Source organism: Hordeum vulgare, chromosome 4H (assembly GCF_904849725.1).
Source record: "Hordeum vulgare subsp. vulgare chromosome 4H, MorexV3_pseudomolecules_assembly, whole genome shotgun sequence".
Lineage (NCBI taxonomy): Eukaryota > Viridiplantae > Streptophyta > Magnoliopsida > Poales > Poaceae > Hordeum > Hordeum vulgare.
This window is the reverse complement of record NC_058521.1, coordinates 578,926,315-578,950,769: the sequence shown is the minus strand read 5'-3', so window position 1 is coordinate 578,950,769 and position 24,455 is coordinate 578,926,315. Positions and strand designations below refer to the sequence as shown.

General features: G+C 43.6%; 1 protein-coding gene across 7 annotated transcripts; it reads left to right on the top strand.

The window, feature by feature from the left end:
- Positions 1–13,036: 13,036 nt before the first annotated feature.
- On the top strand, positions 13,037–21,922 carry LOC123449690. 7 transcript variants are annotated; one of them, XM_045126993.1, is made up of 18 exons: positions 13,037–13,838; positions 14,544–14,741; positions 15,949–16,032; positions 16,177–16,236; positions 16,522–16,566; positions 16,667–16,866; positions 16,992–17,498; positions 17,715–17,811; positions 17,884–18,075; positions 18,146–18,241; positions 18,853–18,915; positions 19,018–19,092; positions 19,833–19,883; positions 20,050–20,127; positions 20,641–20,775; positions 20,952–21,059; positions 21,175–21,240; positions 21,426–21,922. In XM_045126993.1, exons 1-18 carry the CDS (start codon positions 13,149–13,151, stop codon positions 21,540–21,542), a joined length of 2,862 nt encoding a protein of 953 aa, XP_044982928.1. In that variant the 5' UTR covers positions 13,037–13,148; the 3' UTR covers positions 21,543–21,922. The 7 variants fall into 7 exon arrangements, with proteins under 7 accessions (XP_044982928.1, XP_044982929.1, XP_044982926.1 ...); XM_045126994.1 differs by having other exon boundaries at positions 13,037–13,844; positions 18,146–18,235; XM_045126991.1 differs by having other exon boundaries at positions 13,037–13,844.
- Positions 21,923–24,455: the final 2,533 nt, after the last annotated feature.

Genomic DNA, 24,455 nt, shown 5'->3' with positions numbered 1-24,455 from the left:
GTGGTACGGTAACCCTGTCTTGGAGGTCATGTTGTTGAGCAACAATGAACCTACGAGTTATGGAGAAAGCAACGGTGGGCCTGGATTCCGACAAATGGCTGGAAGCCATGAAATCCGAGAGAGGATCCATGTATGAAAACAAAGTGTAGACTTTGGAAGAACTACTTGATGGTCATAGGACTATTGAGAAAAGATGGATCTTTAAAAGGAAGACAGACGATGATGGTGATAAGTCACTATTAAGAAAAGCTCGACTTGTCGCAAAGATGTTTCCGACAAGATCAAACAGTTGACTATGATGAGACTTTCTCACTCGTAGCGATGCTAAAAATCTGTTAGAATTATGTTAGTAGTTGCTGCATTATTTATGAAATATTGCACGTAGGATGTCAAAACATTGTTTCCTCGATGGTTTCCTTGAGTAAACATTGTATGTGATACAACCAGTAGGTTTTGTCGATCCTAAAGATACTAGCAAGTATGCAAGCTCCAGTGATCCTTCAATGGACTGGTGCAAGCATCTCGGAGTTGGAATATACACTTTGATGAGATGATCAAAGATTTTGGGTTTGTACAGGGTTTATGAGAAACTTGTATTTTCCAAAGAAGTGAGTGGGAGCACTATAGAATTTCTGATAAGTATATGTGGTTGACATATTGTGGATCAGAAGTAATTTCTGTAAAGCATACAAGGTTGTTTGAAAGGAGTTTTCAAAGGAATACCTGGATTGCGCTACTTGAACGTTGAGCATCAAAGATCTATGGAGATAGATTAAAAGCGCTTAATGGAAGTTTCAACAAGATGCATGCCTTGACAAGTTTTTGAAGGAGTTCAAAATAGATCAGCAAAGAAGGAGTTCTTGGTTGCGTTGTAAGGTGTGAATTTGAGTAAGACTCAAAACCCGACCACGGCAGAATAAAGAGAATAGACGAAGGTCGTCTTCTATGCCTTAGTCGTAGACTCTAAAGTATGCCATGCTGAGTACCGCACCTGATGTGTGCCTTGCAGCAAGTCTGCTAAGAGGTACACAGAGTGATCCAGGATTGAATCACTGATCAACGGTCAAAGTTATCCTTAGTAACTAAATAGACTAAGGAATTTTTCTCGATTATGGTGGTGGTTAAAGAGTTCGTCGTAAAGGGTTACGTTGATGCAAGCTTTGACACTAATCCGAATAACTATGAGTAGTGAAACGGATTCATATAGTAGAGTAGATATTTGGAGTATTTCCGAATAGCACATAATAGCAGCATCTATAAGATGACATAAAGGTTTGTAAAGAACACATGGATCTGAAAGTTTCAGAACCGTTGACTAAAACCTCTCTCACGAGCAAGACGTGATCAGACCCCATAACCATATGGGTGTTGGATTCGTTGAAATCACATGGTGATGTGAACTAGATTATTGACTCTAGTGCAAGTGGGAGACTATTGTAAATATGCCCTAGAGGCAATAATAAATTAGTTATTATTACATTTCTTAGTTCATGATAATCGTTTATTATCCATGCTATAATTGTATTGATTGGAAACACAGTGCATGTGTGGATACATAGACAAAACACTGTCCCTAGTAAGCCTCTAGTTTACTAGCTCGTTGATCAAAGATGGTCAAGGTTTCCTGACCATAGGCAAGTGTTGTCACTTGATAACGGTATCACATCATTAAGAGAATCATGTGATGGACTAGACCCAAACTAATAGACGTAGCATGTTGATCGTGTCATTTTGTTGCTACTGTTTTCTGCGTGTCAAGTATTTGTTCCTATGACCATGAGATCATATAACTCACTGACACCGGAGGAATGCTTTGTGTGTATCAAACGTCGCAACGTAACTGGATGACTATAAAGATGCTCTACAGGTATCTCCGAAGGTGTTAGTTGAGTTAGTATGGATTGAGACTGGGATTTGTCACTCCGTGTGACGGAGAGGTATCTCGGGGCCCACTCGGTAATACAACATCACACACAAGCCTTGCAAGCAATGTAACTTAGTGTAAGTTGCGGGATCTTGTATTACGGAACGAGTAAAGAGACTTGCCGGTAAACGAGATTGAAATAGGTATGCGGATACTGACGATCGAATCTCGGGCAAGTAACATACCGAAGGACAAAGGGAATGACATACGGGATTATATGAATCCTTGGCACTGAGGTTCAAACGATAAGATCTTCGTAGAATATGTGGGATCCAATATGGGCATCCAGGTCCCGCTATTAGATATTGACCGAGGAGTCACTCGGGTCATGTCTACATAGTTCTCGAACCCGCAGGGTCTGCACACTTAAGGTTCGACGTTGTTTTATGCGTATTTGAGTTATATGGTTGGTTACCGAATGTTGTTCGGAGTCCCGAATGAGATCACGGATGTCACGAGGGTTTCTGGAATGGTCCGGAAACGAAGATTGATATATAGGATGATCTCATTTGATTACCGGAAGGTTTTCGGAGTTACCGGGAATGTATCGGGAATGACGAATGGGTTCCGGGTGTTCACCGGGGGGGGGGCAACCCACCCCGGGGAAGCCCGTAGGCCTTGGGGGTGGCGCACCAGCCCTTGGTGGGCTGGTGGGACAGCCCAAGAAGGCCCTATGCGCCAAAGGATAAGAAATCAAAGAGAAAGGCAAAAAAAGGGGGAGGTGGGAAAGGAGAGAAGGACTCCACCTTCCAAACCTAGTTGGATACGGTTTGGAAGGGGAGGACTTCCCCCCCTTGGCTCGGCCGACCCCCTTGGGGCTCCTTGAGCCTCAAGGCAAGGCCGCTCCCTCTCCCTCCTATATATAGTGGGGTTTTATGGCTGATTTGAGACAACTTTGCCACGGCAGCCCGACCACATACCTCCACGGTTTTTCCTCTAGATCGCGTTTCTACGGAGCTCGGGCGGAGCCGTGCCGAGATTAGATCACCACCAACCTCTGAAGCGCCGTCACGCTGCCAGAGAACTCTTCTACCTCTCCGTCTCTCTTGCTGGATCAAGAAGGCCGAGATCATCGTCGAGTTGTACGTGTGCTGAACGCGAGGTGCCGTCCGTTCGGCACTAGATCGTGGGACGGATCGCGGGACAGTTCGCGGGGCGGATCGAGGGACGTGAGGACATTCCACTACATCAACCGCATTCACTAACGCTTCTGTTGTGCGATCTACAAGGGTACGTGGATCGGAAATCCCCTCTCGTAGATGGACATCACCATGATAGGTCTTCGTGCGCGTAGGAAATTTTTTGTTTCCCATGCGACGTTCCCCAACAGTGGCATCATGAGCTAGGTTCATGCGTAGATGTCTTCTCGAGTAGAACCCAAAAGTTTTTGTGGGCGGTGATGTGCCTTTTGCTTCCCTCCTTAGTCTTTTCTTGATTCCGCGGTATTGTTGGATTGAAGCGGCTTGGACCGACATTACTCGTACGCTTACGAGAGACTGGTTTCATCGCTACGAGTAACCCCGTTGCTCAAAGATGACTGGCAAGTGTCGGTTTCTCCAACTTTAGTTGAATCGGATTTGACCGAGGAGGTCCTTGTATAAGGTTAAATAGCAATTCATATATCTCCGTTGTGGTGTTTGCGTAACTAAGATGCGATCCTACTAGATACCCATGGTCACCACGTAAAACATGCAACAACAAAATTAGAGGTCGTCCAACTTGTTTTTGCAGGGTATGCTTGTGATGTGATATGGCCAACGATGTGATGTGATATATTGGATGTATGAGATGATCATGTTGTAATAGTTAATATCGACTTGCACGTCGATGGTACGGCAACCGGCAGGAGCCATAGGGTTGTCTTTAAACTAACGTTTGTGCTTGCAAATGCGTTTACTATATTGCTAGGATGTAGCTTTAGTAGTAATAGCATGAGTAGCACGACAACCCCGATGGCGACACGTTGATGGAGATCATCGTGTGACGCCGGTGACAAGAAGATCGTGCTGGTGCTTTGGTGATGGAGATCAAGAAGCGCATGATGATGGCCATATCATGTCACTTATGAATTGCATGTGATGTTAATCCTTTATGCACCTTATCTTGCTTAGAACGACGGTAGCATTATGAGGTGATCTCTCACTAAAATTTCAAGACGAAATTGTGTTCTCCCCGACTGTGCACCATTGCGATAGTTCTTCGTTTCGAGACACCACGTGATGATCGGGTGTGATAGACTCAACGTTCACATACAATGGGTGCAAAACAGTTGCACACGCGGAACACTCGGGTTAAGGTTGACGAGCCTAGCATGTGCAGACATGGCCTCGGAACACATGAGACCGAAAGGTCGAGCATGAATCGTATAGTTGATATGATTAGCATAGAGATGCCTACCACTGAAACTATTCTCGACTCACGTGATGATCGGACTTGAGATAGTGGATTTGGACCATGTACCACTCAAATGACTAGAGAGATGTACTTTTTGAGTGGGAGTTCTTAAGTAATATGATTAATTGAACTAATTGTCATGAACATAGTCTAATGGTCTTTGCGAATTATGATGTAGCTTGCGCTATAGCTCTATTGTTTTTATATGTTCCTAGAGAAAATTTAGTTGAAAGTTGATAGTAGCAAACTTTGTAGACTAAGTCTGTAAAACCGAGGATTGTCCTCGTTGCTGCGCAGAAGGCTTATGTCCTTAATGCACCACTCGGTGTGCTGCACCTCGAGCGTCGTCTGTGGATACTGTGAACATCCGACATACACGTTTCTGATGACTACACGATAGTTCAGTGCAAAATACTTAATGGCTTAGAAGCAAGGCGCCGGAAACGTTTTGAAACGTCACGGAACATAAGCGATGTTCTAAAGAGATGAAATTGTGATTTCATGCTTGTGCCCTTGTTAAGAGGTACGAGACCTCCAACAAGATTCTTTGTCCACAAATTAAAGGAGAAAAGCTCAATCGTTGAGCGTGTGCTCAGATTGTCTGAGTACGACAATCGCTTGAATCAAGTGGGAGTTAATCTTCCAGACGAGATAGTGATGGTTCTCCAAAGTCACTGCCACCAAGCTGTGAGAGCTTCGCGATGAACTATAACATATCAAGGATAGATACAATGATCTTTGAGTGATTCGCGATGTTTGACACTGCGAAAGTAGAAATCAAGAAGGAGCATCAATAATTGATGGTTAGTAAAACCACTAAGTTTCGAGAAAGGCAAGGGCTAGAAGGGATACTTCGTGAAACGGCAAAACAGTTGATGCACTAATGAAGAGACCCAAGATTAAACCCAAACCTGAGACTAAGTGCTTCTGTAATGAGGGGAACAGTCACTTAGGCGGAGCAACTCTAGATACTTGGTAGATAAGTAGGCTGGCAGAAGTCGAAAGAAGTATATTTGATATACATGATGTGTACTTTACTAGTACTCCTAGTAGCATGAGGGTATTGGATACCGGTTCGGTTGCTAAGTGATTAGTAACACGAAATGATAGCTACGGCATAAACGGAGACTAGCTAAAGGCGAGGTGACGATACGTGTTGGAAGTGTTTCCAAGATTGATATGATCAAAATGTCGCACGCTCCCTCTACCATCGGGATTGGTGTTAAACCTAAATAATTGTTATTTGGTGCTTGCGTTAAGCATGAACATGATTGGATCGTGTTTATTGCAATACGATTATTCATTTAAAGAGAATAATGGTTACTCTATTTGCTTGAATAATCACCTTCAATGGTTTATTGAATCTCGATCGTACTGTTACACATGTTCATGATATTGGTGCCAAAAGACACAAGGTAATGATGATAGTGGCACTGCCGCTTGAGTCATGTTGGTATAAATTGCATGAAGAGGCTCCATGTTGATGGATCTTTATACTCACTTGATTTTGAATCACTAGTGACATGCAAATCATACCACATGAGCAAGGCCTTGTTTTCATTGAGATGAAACAAGATAGTAACTTGTTGGAAGTGATACATTTTGATGTATGCAGTCCAATGGGTGCTGAGGCACGCAGTGGATATCATTATCTTCTTACTTCAATGACGATTTGAGTAGATACAAGAGTATTTACTTAATGAATCACAAGTCTGAAATATTGAAAAGTTCAATTCTGTTTCGGAGTGAAGTTCGTCGTAACAAGAGGATAAACGGTCTACGATATGATCATAGAAATGAATATCTGAGTTACGAGTTTTGGTACACAGTTAAGACAATGTGGAAATTGTTTCGTAGTTCATGCCACCTGGAACATCATAGTGTGATGATGTGTCTGAACATCATAGCCACGCACTATTTGGTATGGTGCATGCTATGATGTCTCTTATCGAATTACCACTATCGTTTATGGGTTATGCATTAGAGACAACCACATTCACTTTAAATAGGGCACCGCGTATTTCCATTGAGATGACACAGTATAGACTGGGGTTTAGAGAAATCTAAATTGTCGTTTCTTGAAAGTTTGGGGCTTCGACACTTATGTGAAAAAGTTTTCAGTCTGATAAGCTTGAACCCAAAGCGGATAAATGCATCTTCATAGGATATCCAAAACAGTTGGGTACATCTCCTATCTCAGAGCCGAAAGCAAAGTGTTTGTTTCTAGAAACGGATCCTTTCTCGAGGAAAGGTTTCTCTCGAAAGAATTGAGTGGGAGGGTGGTAGAACTTGATGAGGTTATTGAACCATCACTTCAACCAGTGTGTAGCAGGGCACGGGAAGTTGTTCCTGTGGCGCCTACACCAATTGAAGTGAAAGCTGATGATGGTGATCATCGAGCATCGGATCAAGTTACTACAAGCCTCGTAGGTTGACAAGGTCACGTACTACTGCAGAGTGGTACGGTAACCCTGTCTTGGAGGTCATGTTGTTGAGCAACAATGAACCTACGAGTTATGGAGAAAGCAACGGTGGGCCTGGATTCCGACAAATGGCTGGAAGCCATGAAATCCGAGAGAGGATCCATGTATGAAAACAAAGTGTAGACTTTGGAAGAACTACTTGATGGTCATAGGACTATTGAGAAAAGATGGATCTTTAAAAGGAAGACAGACGATGATGGTGATAAGTCACTATTAAGAAAAGCTCGACTTGTCGCAAAGATGTTTCCGACAAGATCAAACAGTTGACTATGATGAGACTTTCTCACTCGTAGCGATGCTAAAAATCTGTTAGAATTATGTTAGTAGTTGCTGCATTATTTATGAAATATTGCACGTAGGATGTCAAAACATTGTTTCCTCGATGGTTTCCTTGAGTAAACATTGTATGTGATACAACCAGTAGGTTTTGTCGATCCTAAAGATACTAGCAAGTATGCAAGCTCCAGTGATCCTTCAATGGACTGGTGCAAGCATCTCGGAGTTGGAATATACACTTTGATGAGATGATCAAAGATTTTGGGTTTGTACAGGGTTTATGAGAAACTTGTATTTTCCAAAGAAGTGAGTGGGAGCACTATAGAATTTCTGATAAGTATATGTGGTTGACATATTGTGGATCAGAAGTAATTTCTGTAAAGCATACAAGGTTGTTTGAAAGGAGTTTTCAAAGGAATACCTGGATTGCGCTACTTGAACGTTGAGCATCAAAGATCTATGGAGATAGATTAAAAGCGCTTAATGGAAGTTTCAACAAGATGCATGCCTTGACAAGTTTTTGAAGGAGTTCAAAATAGATCAGCAAAGAAGGAGTTCTTGGTTGCGTTGTAAGGTGTGAATTTGAGTAAGACTCAAAACCCGACCACGGCAGAATAAAGAGAATAGACGAAGGTCGTCTTCTATGCCTTAGTCGTAGACTCTAAAGTATGCCATGCTGAGTACCGCACCTGATGTGTGCCTTGCAGCAAGTCTGCTAAGAGGTACACAGAGTGATCCAGGATTGAATCACTGATCAACGGTCAAAGTTATCCTTAGTAACTAAATAGACTAAGGAATTTTTCTCGATTATGGTGGTGGTTAAAGAGTTCGTCGTAAAGGGTTACGTTGATGCAAGCTTTGACACTAATCCGAATAACTATGAGTAGTGAAACGGATTCATATAGTAGAGTAGATATTTGGAGTATTTCCGAATAGCACATAATAGCAGCATCTATAAGATGACATAAAGGTTTGTAAAGAACACATGGATCTGAAAGTTTCAGAACCGTTGACTAAAACCTCTCTCACGAGCAAGACGTGATCAGACCCCATAACCATATGGGTGTTGGATTCGTTGAAATCACATGGTGATGTGAACTAGATTATTGACTCTAGTGCAAGTGGGAGACTATTGTAAATATGCCCTAGAGGCAATAATAAATTAGTTATTATTACATTTCTTAGTTCATGATAATCGTTTATTATCCATGCTATAATTGTATTGATTGGAAACACAGTGCATGTGTGGATACATAGACAAAACACTGTCCCTAGTAAGCCTCTAGTTTACTAGCTCGTTGATCAAAGATGGTCAAGGTTTCCTGACCATAGGCAAGTGTTGTCACTTGATAACGGTATCACATCATTAAGAGAATCATGTGATGGACTAGACCCAAACTAATAGACGTAGCATGTTGATCGTGTCATTTTGTTGCTACTGTTTTCTGCGTGTCAAGTATTTGTTCCTATGACCATGAGATCATATAACTCACTGACACCGGAGGAATGCTTTGTGTGTATCAAACGTCGCAACGTAACTGGATGACTATAAAGATGCTCTACAGGTATCTCCGAAGGTGTTAGTTGAGTTAGTATGGATTGAGACTGGGATTTGTCACTCCGTGTGACGGAGAGGTATCTCGGGGCCCACTCGGTAATACAACATCACACACAAGCCTTGCAAGCAATGTAACTTAGTGTAAGTTGCGGGATCTTGTATTACGGAACGAGTAAAGAGACTTGCCGGTAAACGAGATTGAAATAGGTATGCGGATACTGACGATCGAATCTCGGGCAAGTAACATACCGAAGGACAAAGGGAATGACATACGGGATTATATGAATCCTTGGCACTGAGGTTCAAACGATAAGATCTTCGTAGAATATGTGGGATCCAATATGGGCATCCAGGTCCCGCTATTGGATATTGACCGAGGAGTCACTCGGGTCATGTCTACATAGTTCTCGAACCCGCACGATTTGCACACTTAAGGTTCTACATTGTTTTATGCGTATTTGAGTTATATGGTTGGTTACCGAATGTTGTTCGGAGTCCCGGATGAGATCACAGACGTCACGAGGGTTTCTGGAATGGTCCGGAAACGAAGATTGATATATAGGATGACCTCATTTGATTACCGGAAGGTTTTCGGAGTTACCGGGAATGACGAATGGGTTTCGGGTGTTCACCGCGGGGGGGGGGGGGGGCAACCCACCCCGGTGAAGCCCATAGGCCTTGGGGGTGGCGCACCAGCCCTTGGTGGGCTGGTGGGACAGCGCAAGAAGGCCCTATGCGCCAAAGGATAAGAAATCAAAGAGAAAGGAAAAAAAGGGGGAGGTGGGAAAGGAGAGAAGGACTCCACCTTCCAAACCTAGTTGGATTCGGTTTGGAAGGGGAGGACTTCCCCCCCTTGGCTCGGCCGACCCCCTTGGGGCTCCTTGAGCCTCAAGGCAAGGCCCCCTCTCCCTCCTATATATAGTGGGTTTTTAGGGCTGATTTGAGACAACTTTGCCACGGCAGCCCGACCACATACCTCCACGGTTTTTCCTCTAGATCGCGTTTCTGCGGAGCTCGGGCGGAGCCCTGCCGAGATTAGATCACCACCAACCTCCGGAGCGCCGTCACGATGCCGGAGAACTCATCTACCTCTCCGTCTCTCTTGTTGGATCAAGAAGGCCGAGATCATCGTCGAGCTGTACGTGTGCTGAACGTGGAGGTGCCGTCCGTTCGACACTAGATCGTGGAACGGTTCGCGGAGCGGATCGAGGGACGTGAGGACGTTCCACTACATCAACCGCGTTCACTAACGCTTCTGTTGTGCGATCTACAAGGGTACATAGATCGGAAATCCCCTCTCGTAGATGGACATCACCATGATAGGTCTTCGTGCGCGTAGGAAATTTTTTGTTTCCCATGCGACGTTCCCCAACATCCTATTAATACAATTATAGCATGAACAATAGACGATTATCATGAACAAGGAAATATGATAATAACCATTTTATTATTGCCTCTAGGGCATATTTCCAATAAAGAGAGCTTTTGAAGTTTTGATATCCCGTTTTGCCATTGTTCAAGGACCACCAAGGTTGGAAACGTAAAGAAATTGGTGATACAATAAAAGCTTGCATGCACAACTACAACTTTATGGGAGTAAAGATGACCCCATCTCGTACTCATACGGAATAAATGAGTGTGTTTTTTCAAATGCATCAACAGATTCGATACACTGTGGTAAAAAAAACGGACATAAGTTTCATATAGCATTGCATCATATAGCTTACCTAGCAACATTAATATCAGACAAAAATCTCTATATAAGTAGCGGTAGCAACACGAGGAGCACTGAACATATTTGATAGTATAACCTTTGACTAAATTTAGTTTAGTAGCACATAACATATTCAGTTAACCACCTATCATCGAATATATCCAGCGACAAAAAGCCATGCCATCCCAGTCCAGCGATAGAGAGCCCATAGGCCATCCCCATGCCCCTGACACATCGACTCCTGTTGGAGTCCACCCGCGGCGAGCTCGACCACCAGTGTGATGGCCCCGAGCGCGGTGGCAACCGCTGGATCCACCCCTCCCCTGAGTGCATGCTGCCCCTGGGCGGCGGCCCTTCCTCGAGTGAGGCGGCTGGATCCAACCCGACGACATGAGGTGGATCAATGAATTTGATAGTACAACCACCAACATTTGAAAAAAAAGTGAACATCGTCCATGCCGATTTGAACGATGTGTATACGTGCCTTCGTCTAGACAAGCTGTTCGACGTCAATTTTTGGTCTCACCATGTAAAATGGATGGGAATCGTTTCCCACCCGCGCGCTGGCCGAACCGACGCGCCGGTCGCCCCTAGCGCGCGGGCCCTTGCAACATTTTTGCCATCCGCGCGCTTCTTCGGTCAACGGATGCAACATTTTTCGTCTAAATATGTTGCAACCTGCGTCATTTTTGCTGCAAGCGTTTTATTACTATATTTTGTCTCAGTAAAAAAGCTGCATATACGTTTGGTTGCAACTCTAGTTTGTCGGATTTTTTGTTACAATCGATGTTTTTTACTTTTTGCTACAACCGTGTTAATTTTTGCTATAACCGGCATCATGTTTTGCTGCAACCATTCACTAAAAAGTTGCATACACGTCACGTAAATTTTTGTTACAACCGAGGTTTGACTTTTGCTACCACGTACCATCAGCTTCGTTTTTTTGCTACGATCATGTAGATATTTTTTTTGCTACAAATTTTGTTTTTTGTTGCAACCGTTGAAAAAATTGTTGCGTGACATCGAAAATTTGCTGCATAGGAAGTAAAATGTTGCATGCGGATACAACGGTGCGGACGACGCGGGGTTGGTGGATCCTGCGACCCGCGCGCGGCCGATCGAAAATCTGGACCGGTCCGCCGGCGCAGATCACCCCCAAAACGGATATACACGTCCGTTTAAACGTGCTATATTGTGGATGCTCTTAGGTTACACTGAAAAAATAATAATTTCTCAAGCGGCTGCATGAACGGTTAGCTATCTATACCTAATAATAAAGAGGCTATTGTTTCCGTCGAAAAACCCACCGCGGAATTTTTTATAAAAAAGCTCCTGTATTTTTTGTTATTCAACCCGCGCTCCATCATTTATCTGCAACGCAAAAGGAAAAAAACGATTCGCTGCAAAAATTATACCCGTATGCATCGCCTCCTCCCGTCGACCCTGGGCCACCCTGACCTGTGCCCAGGCCGCCGCCACACCACTCACCGCCGCGGCCGACCTCAGCCGCCACCGCTGCCGATCTCAACCCACCCGCCTCCGCGGCCGTACCTCTCCCCGCTCACTGCCCCCGTTGCGGCGCTCGAGCGCATCGCGTCGACCCTGGTCCACCCTGGCGTGTGCCCAGGCCGCTGCCACACCACTCGCCTCCGCGACCGACCTCAACCACCACTGTTGTCGATCTCAACCCACCCGCCTCCGCGGCCGTACCTCTGCCCGCTTGCTGCCCCCGTTTCGGCGCTCGAGCACATCTTCTGGATCAAATCAACGCGACGGCTACAGTGATCGGAGATGATGCGTTTGATCGATGCAGAACGGCGGCGGCGCGGCGGAGCGAAGTACTTGCAGGTGGAGGCTGGCCTCTGTGGCTCACACGGGGAACTCCGAGGTTATGACGTGGCAACGGCGACTCCTTATGGCCAGATAGAAGCGCCTAACCCTTGCTTCCCTCATCGTATCCCCTCCTCCGGCAGGAACTCATCATCTGGTGAGATCCCCTCCCCATGCCTCCAACCGTGTGCCAAGCACCGGTAAGAAATTTTGTTTTATGAGGATTTGTTTGCTGATGAATAAATGTATTGAATGTAAGATTGTATTGTTGTAGAGACAGAGAATGAAACACCACCTTCAGTTTGTCATCTGATCCCACATTCTCTATCCCATGAGTGAAATAAAATAACAGTCCATTGATCAATTTACGTAGCCTCTTTGTTTTGCTTTGCTTGTCCCGTTCAATTTCTCATCATGGTAGAATTAACAATGGATGGGTTGATTTCTCAATAAAATATGATAGGACTGACTACATTAGTTAGTTAGCTTATTATTTTAATAAATTAAAATGATTATAAAAAGATTAAAAGCGTGTGGTATTTTTTTTTCTCCCGTTGCAACGCACGGGCCTTTTTGCTAGTCTCAAAAAAGATAAAGAAAAAGCTCGAACGAAGGTCACAACGGAAAAGGTTCGTGCCTTTTGGCTTCGTTGGTGTATGTGCAATCTCACGTGATGCGGCCGTATCGTGAACCCACATGTCAGCGAGACAAGCCTCACAAAGAACAGACCTGCCAGGTGGGCCACCTTCGCCCACCTCCCCCCTCCGTCCACGTGACGCCCGTTCCCGTTTCCCGTTCCCGGTTACCTTTCCATCAGGCTATTTTCTTTTCCATTTTCGTTTCTGTTTTTACCATTTATTATTATTCTCTCTACGATCTCGTCCTCTTCCCCTCCCCCTTCCGTTTGGTTTGATCCCTGGCATTCAATTGCGCGCGAGGCGTGGCCCGTGCTCCGATCGCGCGGCGCGTATGGCGCTCCCCGGCGGCCCCGCCACGCCGACGCCGGAGCAGCCGGAGCCGCTCAGGCTGGCGGAGGAGGAGGTGCGGGAGGCGGAGCTGTTCGAGGATGCGGTGGACGTCTCGCCGACCGCCTCCGCGCACCCGGTGACATGGCGCGAGGGCGAGGCTGCACCGTCGTCGTCGCCGTCGATGTCGGTGTCGATTCCGCCGCGCGACGAGGCGGGGGCCGCGGACGACGAGGAGGAGGCGTACGAGTCACCTCCGGCGTCGGGAGCGTCGGGGCCTCCGGGGATTGACGGCGCGGGCTGGTCGCCTTCGGTTTCCGAATCGCGAGAGGGCAGCGCCTCGCCGTCGGGGCAGCGCGCGAGGGGCGCGGAGGAGGAGGAGGGGAATTGGGGGGCCCTGTCGGGGGCAGCAGGCTCGCCAGGGATGGAGGACTCGAGGTCCAGGTCCTCGTCGGCACCGCCTTCGCCCGGGCCGTCGTCCTCGTCTGCGCCGCAGATCAGGCCGCACCCGCGCCACGTGCGGACCAGCAGCTTCCAGCGGTTCCGGCAGCAGATGCAGCGCGCGTGGAAGTGGGGCCCCGTCGGAGGTGGAGGAGGCGCCGAGAGGAGCCCCAGGGAGCAGTTGCTGCGCACTACGGTCAACATTGAGGCTATGGCGAACCAGAAGCGGCAGTGGTATCAAATCCACGCCAAGGTGCGGGTACAGTGCCTGCTGTTTTGTTCAATCCTGCTCATCATACTTGTGCATTCGGATGCAACTTTTGTCTAGCCGGGTGATCTGCATAGATAAATGATAGATGAAGTGGTAAATCAATGCAACTAGCTCGAGAGTCTCCGCGTACTTAGAAATGGGCAGATTCACATTGTAAGAAGATGTAAAACAGCAGCTGACAGATGGAGTTCTAACGCTCCCTCTTTCTATTTTCACTGTTTGTTATATACGGTTCAGCAACAGTCACTGGTCAGATTGGTAAGCAGATGATCGAATTACTATAACATACTTTATTGTTTGGGGCCGCATTGGAGAATTTTTGCATACTCTTAGCAATGCAGTATGCGTGATGATGTTTTTCATTCTCTTAGGACATTTGGCATCCATGAACAGTTTATCTTTGAGGTATTTGAGTGTGTGATTGCAGAGCAGCCAAAGTGAAGTTACGTATCTCTTACTGCTTGGATATAATTGCTAAATATGTCCAAGCATGTTTTCTTGAGAGCATATGTCCAACTACAAGCATGCTCTCCTGGTGGTGTGTGGAATTTCTCCCGGAATTTTAAGTTTATAGAGATAGCTTTGAGACTTAGATACGTTCACCTGCTCCTTTAGTTTCTCTTGCAGTTTTTATCTGTACTTAGCTGAACTTTCCTTTTTTAAAGCTATTTTTTATGTCTCTTGCAGGATCAGAATCAGTTTAAGGAACCATCATCGCTCTTTGAACATTTTTTCGTAGTTGGACTCCATTCTTATGCAAATGTTGCAGTAATTGAGGATGCTTTTGCAAAAAAGAAAGCTTGGGAGTCTAATGTGGCATGTTCAGAGGTTGTTGATCTTAGTAAAATTCAGTACCATGGACCAATACCAACCATGGAACCACAGGTGGGATGCTTTGTTGACTAGGCGTTCTTCTGCTTTAGGGGAAATTGTCTATTAAAGCCCTGTCTATTTCGCAAATGTTATTTGTGAAATAAAAGTTTAGCTGAGAATACACTCGTCTTCTCTAGATGATTCGTTGTAGTTATCTATCGTCTTATTTATCTTCTGGTTTTCTGTACATTACCTGTTATGCTAAAATGTAGTGCATAACTTTGGCGAGTTGATTAGGACATACTTAACATTAAGAGAGGTTTTTGATCTGGATCATGTCATAGTTGCATATTTTCAAGGACACCGTTCATCCATCCATAAGTTTATTACTCACAGCACAACAAAGGATACATACTCCCTCCGTCCGGAAATATTTGTCTTAGAAATGAATAAAATGATTGTATCTATAACTAAAATAAGTCTAGATACATCCAATTCTAGGAAAAGTATTTCCGGACGGAGGGAGTACTAGTTATCTCCAAGGTCCGGGCAGTAATCAATTGTAACTGTATTTATTGATAATGCATGCAAAGTTTTTTACCATAGCTAGTTCTTTTTGTGGATTCATGTTACTATATGTTTCCCTTAGCATGAAAAGGCTCATAGAGCACCCCTATCTGTCTGCAGCATGGTAATACCTAAAAGCACGCAAGAACCGTTCTTTAAAGGAACTGAATGTACTACCTTTTTTTTAATGGATGCAGCTTGTGGGCATTTTGTTTAGAGTAAATTGCTCTTTGGATCAATGGTCGGTGGCTATTATTTTTGGGTTGGGAGAGAGGATCAACAACTGCGTGTTCTCAATTGAGTGCCGAACTGTTGTGCCTGTGTGACTGTGCATACTTGTAGTTAATTCTTTTCATAGGAATGAGAATCATGGTCTGGATGAAATTTCAGATCATCTGAACATAATCCCAGAGTGATAACCTGGATTTCTCCTTATCACAAATTTTATTTCAAGTTCATATGAAGGTCAGCACATGTACTTTCAGTGTCTCTGTCATCATCTTGTAAGCCTTGTTTGTTGGCAGAATACTAGTTTCCATCTTGTGAAGCCTTGATAGCTAAGCTCTGGAAACTTAAATTCCCTAGTTTACACTGGGACAGACAGCAAACTTTTATCCTGATTTCTCTAGGAGTTTGGCCTCTAGATTGTAGATTCACTTGCCTGTTCAGATAAATCATGTCTGATCTACCTTTTACCTTTTTCCACTTGCAGATTCTTTTCAAATATCCACCTGGAAAGAAAGAGGAAATTCGAGAGGCTGATTTACCCTCATTCTGTTTTCCTGAAGGCGTAAAGGTTAGATAAATAATGTTCTTGCTGAATTTGTATTGCTCCTATTTGCTTCTTTAAGAAAGTTCTTTCCCTTCTCTATCCGTTTTAATCCTTTTTAGATATGCTGTACTGCAATTTTTTTGATTCTGGTTTAATTCAAAATTTCAGGCTCGCTTAGTTGAGAGGACTCCTTCCATGAGTGATCTAAATGAAGTGATATTTGGGCAGGTGAAAATTAGTTTTAGCAGGATTTGGGAAACCTCCTTATATTGGCAGTTTTTTTCTTTTACCGTCCATCTGTGGTAGGGTCAATGAATAATCTGCTAACCTTGTTTTCGTTGAGAACATGATACTCTTGTGTAAAGTGTAGACCAGTGTTTGTTTATACTTTTCAACTTCATCTCCCATAGTCCCTTGCACATCAGATTCCAACTTGAGTTTTCCAGTTTTCATACTGAATGGAGGCTTTCTTTTGAATCAAACCTGCTAACTTGTATGACATCTTTTACATAGGAACATCTGTGCCGAGATGATTTGTCCTTTATCTTCTTCCTAAAGGTTTGTTTGTTTATTGATTTAAAATTTTGATATTCCTGGATGATTGTATTCAGGCATTCTCGATTACTCTTTTCTTATTAATTGTTGTTGATGACACCAGGTATCAGACAATGCACCACTATATGGTGTTTGCCTTCATGTCCAGGAAATTGTTCAAAGGGCCCCTGGTATACTAGGAGCAGTCTCACCCCTAAATCAGACTTCCTACAAGCCAAGCCGTTTCTTGGTTTCTGCACCACGTTGTTACTGTTTACTTACAAGAGTACCTTTTTTTGAGCTACATTATGAGATGTTAAACAGGTTTGTCCAGGGTATATACTTCCATTTGTCTGAGCTAATAACCATGCGTAACATTCCTAGTTTTGTATCTCCCCAATTCAGTACTAAGATATGATCTGTTTTTCGGCTGTCAATTATGTGAACAGCATAATTTCACAGGAGAGGCTTGAAAGGATAACACAGTTTGCCAGTGAAATTGCTCTGGCAGGGCCAGTCCCCCGTTCCTTGAGAGAGCAGTTACAAGATCAATCAGATGGGGATTTTGAATCTCCAAATGGGCTTTCGTACAATGACTGGACAGAATATGCTGTACCCGTCAACAGTATATCAGGTCTTGTTTCTTCACCAGGACTTACATCAGAAAGAGACGCCCCTTCATATTTGTTCAGGAATTGGGAACCTAATTCTCCTGAAAGTATATCGGCTAGTGAGACTTCAGATTCTAGTTATGCTAAAGAACCTGAGAAGGAAGGAAGACATAGTTTCCAACAATACGAAGACTGTATATCACAGAACATGGAATCCCGCTGTGATAGCTTTGGAAGAGCAAGTAGTACTTATGAGAATGGACAAACTTCCCCAGATCTTCTGTCCATGCATTCTGCTACCTCTACAAGATTAGAACGCACACCGAGTATGGAGTCTTTACACAGGTAACCCTGATAATTTGAAAAATAATTCCTGCAACTGTGGAGTGCAATTTATGGCGTCGATCACATCTGCTAGGATTTATCTGAAATTCCAAGTAATCTGTTTTAGTATCTTATTGATGATGATGTTGGAATGCATAGAACATTGTGAACTATGATACGTCTAGTATTATAACACCATTTACCTTATTAATTAAGCATTCTTATGGTTTGTGACAGTTCAGTCAAAGGTGCTGGGTCAGATGAAGAAGACGATGAAGTAAATGTGAAGAATGAAAGTGGTGTTGATGATGGCAAAGTTCTGGGATGGGCTAAGGTTTGTCTGTAATATCAAGTTCGAAGAATTCCATCTGATGGCTCTTGTCCATACTGATCATTCATATTTTAGGCACACAATAATGAACCTCTACAAATTGTTTGTGGTTACCATACTCTTCCTCTGCCACCTCACGGAGGAGAAATTGTCTTCCAACCCCTTGAACATCTCCAGCCTGTTAAATACTCCCGGCCTGGATTATCATCATTGGGGTTAGGAGACTCAAATTTGGACAATGATTTGAATTCGGCAGAAACAAATCTGGTAGATAATTGACTTTTTACGGCACTAGCTGTAGCACCTTGTCCCTTCACTAATCATCAATTTTGTTTAGGTAATTGTGAATGCCCGTTTGGTCGCTGCAGAAGAAGCTCTTGCATTATCAATATGGACTATGGCTACAGTTTGTCGTGCTTTATCTCTGGAAAGTGTATGTTGCTTTACTCTTTTTTGGTTCAGTTAAGGAGTTCCATTAGTTTGTAACTTTGTATTACAAACTAATGGAACTTACCATTAATTTTTGACACGGAAATTAAAGAACGCACGTAGAGGGAAAATTTCACAATTCTTGGATGAGATTACACCTCACTAATTAACATCAGAAAATAGACGAGCTTACCTGATATAAGGAAATGTAATCAAATCCCCAAAACAAATATCCAAACGAGTGGTGCAATGCAATACACCTTATATTTTGGATTTTTTCTCAAAAATCTATGCACCTTATATCACGGAACAAAGGGAGTACTTTTTACTCCCTCTGTACCAGAGGGAGTATCATGCATCTGGGAAATTTGCTACTCCCTCCAATTCATATTACTTGTCGCTCAAACGGATGTATCTAGACGCATTTCAATGCTAGATTCTCTGTTTTAGCGACAAGTATGGATCGGAGGGAGTAGGAGGATTGCAGCGAGACTTACTTCTTTCCCTTTTTCTTTTCTTTTCTGAGGCCTGTAATAACTACCGAGACATTATATAAGTGATTGGTTGCCATCATGGTTGGCTTTGTGTATGTAAAGTTGTTTCTTTCCCCTGCAGATGCTAGCATTATTCACTGGAGTTCTGTTGGAGAAGCAAATTGTGGTAATATGCCCAAATCTGGTATGTTCTTTCAAGTACCTGAGTTTTGTGATAATGTGTTCTGGTTTAATGCTATACTTGATCCTGCTGATTCTAGCAGCTCTCTCGAATGCTTAACTGCAGGGAGTACTGTCAGCAATTGTTTTGTCAATTATACCAATGATAAGGCCATTCCAGTGGCAAAGTTTACTGCTTCCTGTAAGTTACTCCCTCCGTTCCTTTATGTAAGGTGTATTTGTTTTTTATAAAATTTCACAATATAAGGTGTATTTCTTCTATTTCCCCTTAATTCCCTTCTTAGCCCTCCAGAAAAAGTAAAGTATATCTCCCCTGATTGCATGAATATCTCCTTGTAGAGGAAAAAAAGAAAAATCTCTCTCTCTCGATTGCATGTATCTCTTCCTTTCCTAGTCTAAATGATTTACTTGCCAATAATCAAATAATTAGACAAGGGTAATTTCATCCTAAATTGTCTATATTTATGTGCCTTGCTCACCGTGCTGAAAATAATACACCTTACATACAGGAATGGAGGGAGTATATTGTATCCTGTAGCTGTTGAAGTTTCTATCCTGTTTTGATTTTAGTAATACACTAATACCATGTTAGTATATCGGTTTTTTTGGGGGTGGACCTGTGGGAGCATGGGTTTTCATCTGCTTTGTTCTGCATTTTGCTCAGTTTTGTCTATTCTTCTGCTCATCTTTGTTGCATCTTATTAATGGTTCAAAAGAGTCGGTTCGCATGTTCACCAAATTCAGTAAAATATGCTGGATTGTTCTGTGTATTTGCGCATGTTACCCAACCATATTTATATGTTTTACCGGAACATATACATACTTGTTGAGATTATGTTCAACTAAAAGAGTGATAGATCTTTAGCTCATACATGTCTCCCAACAGTACTCTGTTCTAAGGCACAAACATTTGCTTTGCAGGTTCTACCAAGAAAATTGATTGATTTCATTGATGCCCCTGTCCCTTTCATTGTAAGTTTGACTTTTCTTTGAAACTCATTTATTGGGTTGCTGCTATTTCAAAGAACTACCAGTTACTGCAATTGCCAATTTCTGCATGTTGGCAATCTTGAACCAATGATATGATAGGTAGTCACTATTAGCTAAACTTTCAGGGATTGTATGTTCTCTTCTACAGGCTGGTATCCAACACAAACCCCCTGATATCAAGATGAAAGCGTCTAGTCTTGTCAGAATCAACGTACAGAAAGATCAGGCAAGTGTGAAATGTTCTTTCCTGATATTAAAACTGTCTTGGAAAAGGATGTCTGAACCTTTCTTTTGTTGTAACAAATGGAATCTTTGTTTTCGTTTTTTCTTTTGTATTGTTGATATGTTCACACATGAACCTGTGAGCCCTAGGAAAGTGTTCAAGAGAACATGGTCTACATCAGTAGGCTATCACATGAACCTGTGAGCCCTAGGAAAGTGTTCAGAGTCCAGCATAAACAAGAACTACGAAGGCTATCTTTTTCTGTTTGTTACTATATGAGCATGGTCCAATCTAGGGGAATAAACTACCTAGTCTAAATATTCGACGTCTGTAATGACAACACGTACCTCCTGATCTGATCATGTCTGATTTGCAGTATTTTACTTGTATGAAGTAGCATTCATGAGTAGATATTATCACACCATGTACACTTGTGCGAGCATATTTGGTGCTGTAATGACAGAAAAGATTCATTCGTACTGAACATTAGTTTTTATTTATTAATAAATAATGCAGGTCAAGGCAAATTTATTGCCTCAACTTCCACGTTACAAGGACCTCGTTTCTGATCTCAGTCCAATTCATTCTAGACTTTCATGTGAGGATGCTTTGGCCAAGAAACATCCTATGTATAAATGCAACGAAGTTCAGGTATTAATTTTGTTTACTATGTGGAATGCGGCTCCATCCTCTTTGGAAGCCATCATTTCTTCATCTAGAAGAAAGTTTTACCTCCTTCAGATCCTGTTCATGTACAGCAGATTTGTCTATACTCCGTATTAGTAGTTTTTAAGATAAAGATGGTACTTGTTTGGCTGATATTGCAGGCTAAGGCATCTATGCAGTTCTTAAATGTTCTTAGATCATACTTGGAGTCACTTTGTTCTGAATTGCGCTATCATACCATCACCAATGTACAGTCAGATAATGACAGGGTTAGAATTATATACACTTCTGTTTACACTTTGCACCATGATGTCGCGTCGATGTTTTACCTTCTGGAAACACTGTAAAAATGCACTAAATTATGCTGGTTTTCTGTCTGATCAGGTTTCATTGCTTCTGAAGGACAGTTTTATTGATTCCTTCCCCTCGAAGGATCGACCGTTCATGAAGGTTTTTTTCAATCGAGTTTTACAGAGTCTTGTACTCCCTCCGTCTCAAAATAAGTGTCTCAACTTTGTACTACCTCTAGTATAAAATTGTACTAAGGTTGAGACACTTATTTTAGGACGGAGGGAGTATATATGTGTGTCATTGTTGTTCCCACGTATTCTTATAGCAGTCAATATGTTTTCCAGCTCTTCGTGGAAACACAGATGTTCTCTGTTCTATCAGATTCTCGACTTGCCACATTTGAAAACGAGCACACACGAGGCTTTGCTTCAGCTGGAGATCAGAATATGAACCTCGATTGATCAGACAAACGGAAAAGAAAGCAGGGCATACCTACTGAGAATAGAGGATTGGACTGTGTACAAGTGGCCGAGTCCGTTGAATGCCTGATGTACGAAGACAACCATCGGATGCTCCCAGTTGTCGAAAGTAAAATATGATGCAACCCAATCTTTTAAATGGGATGTACATATAAGGTAGAGAGCGAATTTTCGGTAGAGTGTGTCCTACCTTTTCGTTCACAAAAATATGCGGTGCACATGCCCTTCATGAGTATATACCTTTTCGGTAGAGTTGGGGTTTTGTTCCAAGTTAGTCCTTCTGTGCTGTCCAGGCACACATATAGTGAAAAGAACCGTGTAAATAAGATGAGCTTATCTATTCGAAAATCCAAGTCTGCGTCCGGGCTCATCTGCTCCTGTTCAGATTTTTTTTTCAAAACAAATGCTAAAAATATTCAAAAAAAATACAGTTTTTTTTATGTGGTAGATATTTTGATGCGTGAGGTCTGTTTTAAACTTCAACTTATTTAGACATCTGAGCAGCTCTCGGCAAAAAAGACAAATCGAGTCAGAACAGTTCGTTAACAGCTAACTTTTTTACAGATCCTGATTTGTCTTTTTTGTTAAGAGATGTTTAGATGTTCAAATAAGTTAAAATTTAGAGTAGACCTCACGCATCAAATTATCTATCACGTATTTTTTTTGGAATTTTTCTACTATTTGTTTTGATTTTTTTGGTCGACCCGGGTGAAGCTGAGCTCGGGAGCCAAATCACCGCTTTCTTATCTATTGCCCATATTCCTGTCTTGTCTCTCTCTAAAACCCGTTTCTCAGCTCCCATTTAAGAGCATCTCCAGCTGTTCAGGTCCCCAGGGGCTTGAATTACCGTCGCACGCCAGCGAATTTTTTTTAATGTGTGTGTGTGTGGGGGGGGGGGGGGGGGGGGAGGGGGTGTTTGGTTTCCATTCACCGCCAAATTGGCTAATTCCGGCCCATATTCGACGTCCTTTGACACAAATTCAACAAATGCTTATTTTTCAAAATAGTTCAACAAATCAATACAAATCAAAATAATTCAACATAATTCATCACACATCGAGCTAGGTGTTGCCCTTGAGCCTTCATAGATGCTTCATCAAATTGTGCTGCAGTTGTTGATGCATCTGTGAGTCTCAGAACTCCTGGCGCATGTTGAGGAAGGCAGTCCAAGTCGCCGGTAGCTGGTGATCAACTTGGGCAAGGGAACCGTGCGTGTAATATGATTCAGTGTCAAACACTGGCTCTTCTTGCTCACTCTCAATGATCATGTTGTGCAAGATGACACAACAAATCATGACTTTCCACATTTGATCTTTCGACCAGGTCTGAACGGGGTACCAGACAACAGTAAATCGAGATTGGAGTACACCAAATGCCCGCTCGACATCCTTCCTGCAAATCTTTTGACACTTGGCAAAGTAGGAGTTCTTGCCTCCTGGCACAGGGTTTGAGATAGTCTTCACAAATGTGGACCATCTCGAATAGATGCCATCTGCTAGGTAGTATCCCTTGGTGTAGTGGTGTCCATTGACCTCAAAGTTCACAGGAGGATCATGACCTTCAACAAGCTTGGCAAAGACATTCGAACACTGCAGTACGTTGATGTCGTTATGAGTTCCTGGCATATCAAAGAAGGAGTGCCAAATCCAGAGGTCATGTGTGGCTACTGCCTCAAGTACTACAGTGCAAGCGCCTTTGGCGCCTTTGTACATCCCCTGCCAAGCAAATGGATAGTTTTTCCATTTCCAATGCATGCAATCGATACTTCCAAACATCCTAGGAAATCCTCTTGCTGCATTCTGTGCTAGGATCCGAGCAGTGTCTTCAACATTGGCTGATCGCAAGTATTGAGGTCCAAACAGTGGCACCACTGCTCTGCAGAACTTGTACAAACACTTAATGATGGTGGACTCGGTCATGCGTCCATAGTCTTCCTGAGGATCACCCGGAGCTCTATATGCAAGCAACCTCATAGCTGTCGTGCACTTCTGGAGTGAGGTGAATCCAAGTTTGCCGGTGCAATCCTTCTTGCACTTGAAGTACTGTCGAACTCCGTGATAGAATTCACAATCCCGAGGAAGAGCTTCCAGCTCATCCGATAACGGTCTGAAATACTTTCTCGTCGTGCAGTGCAGCGTCGGGAAGTAGTCGGAGTAGAGCAAGCGATAGCATTCCAGTCGATGCCTCTGCTTTGCCCTCAGCTGGCCCGGCGTCAAGCCACCTCGCCGCGGCTTTGTGTTGCTCGCGAATAGGCCGGCCAAAGTGGCGAGGACCATGAGGTACTCTTCGTCCTGGGCTCCAGTATCGTCTTCCTCCTCCAGTAGCGCCGCGAGCGCCTCCTCGTCGTCAGAGTCCATCGTCGAGACAAATCACCGAATACCTGGGGGCATGGTAGGCAGGCAACCGCCGTATCCCCACTTGCGCGACTGGAGCGCCGGAAAAGCTCGCCCAGAAGCAGGGGGGTGATCCCGCGGCGAACCCTTTCTTTCTCGTCGGGGAGATGACCTTTCTAGCGGTGGTAGGCAAGTGGGTCGCACCGGGATTGGCACGGCGGCGAAAGATGTAGTGCACGCAGGGGCGAATCTGGAGCTGGAAAAAAGTTTTCCGGCTGATAGTGGTGTCCCAAGCGCCGTTTTTCCTTCCGCCGGAAGCCCCAAACGCCGCCAGTGCACTGGGTTCGGCCTAGGATCGTCGGGCCAAAAAATGGACCGAACCGACGAAAATCCTAGACCCCCAAGGACGTCGATTTTCTCCGGTTCGTGAATAGCTAACCATTGGTGGTGCACATTTTTGACAGAACACCCTAGTGTATCTTTCGTTCCATATTATCCACGAGACGAGCATGATAAAAGAGGCCATAACATGGCGGTTGGGATTTTTGTTGTTGGTTCTCCC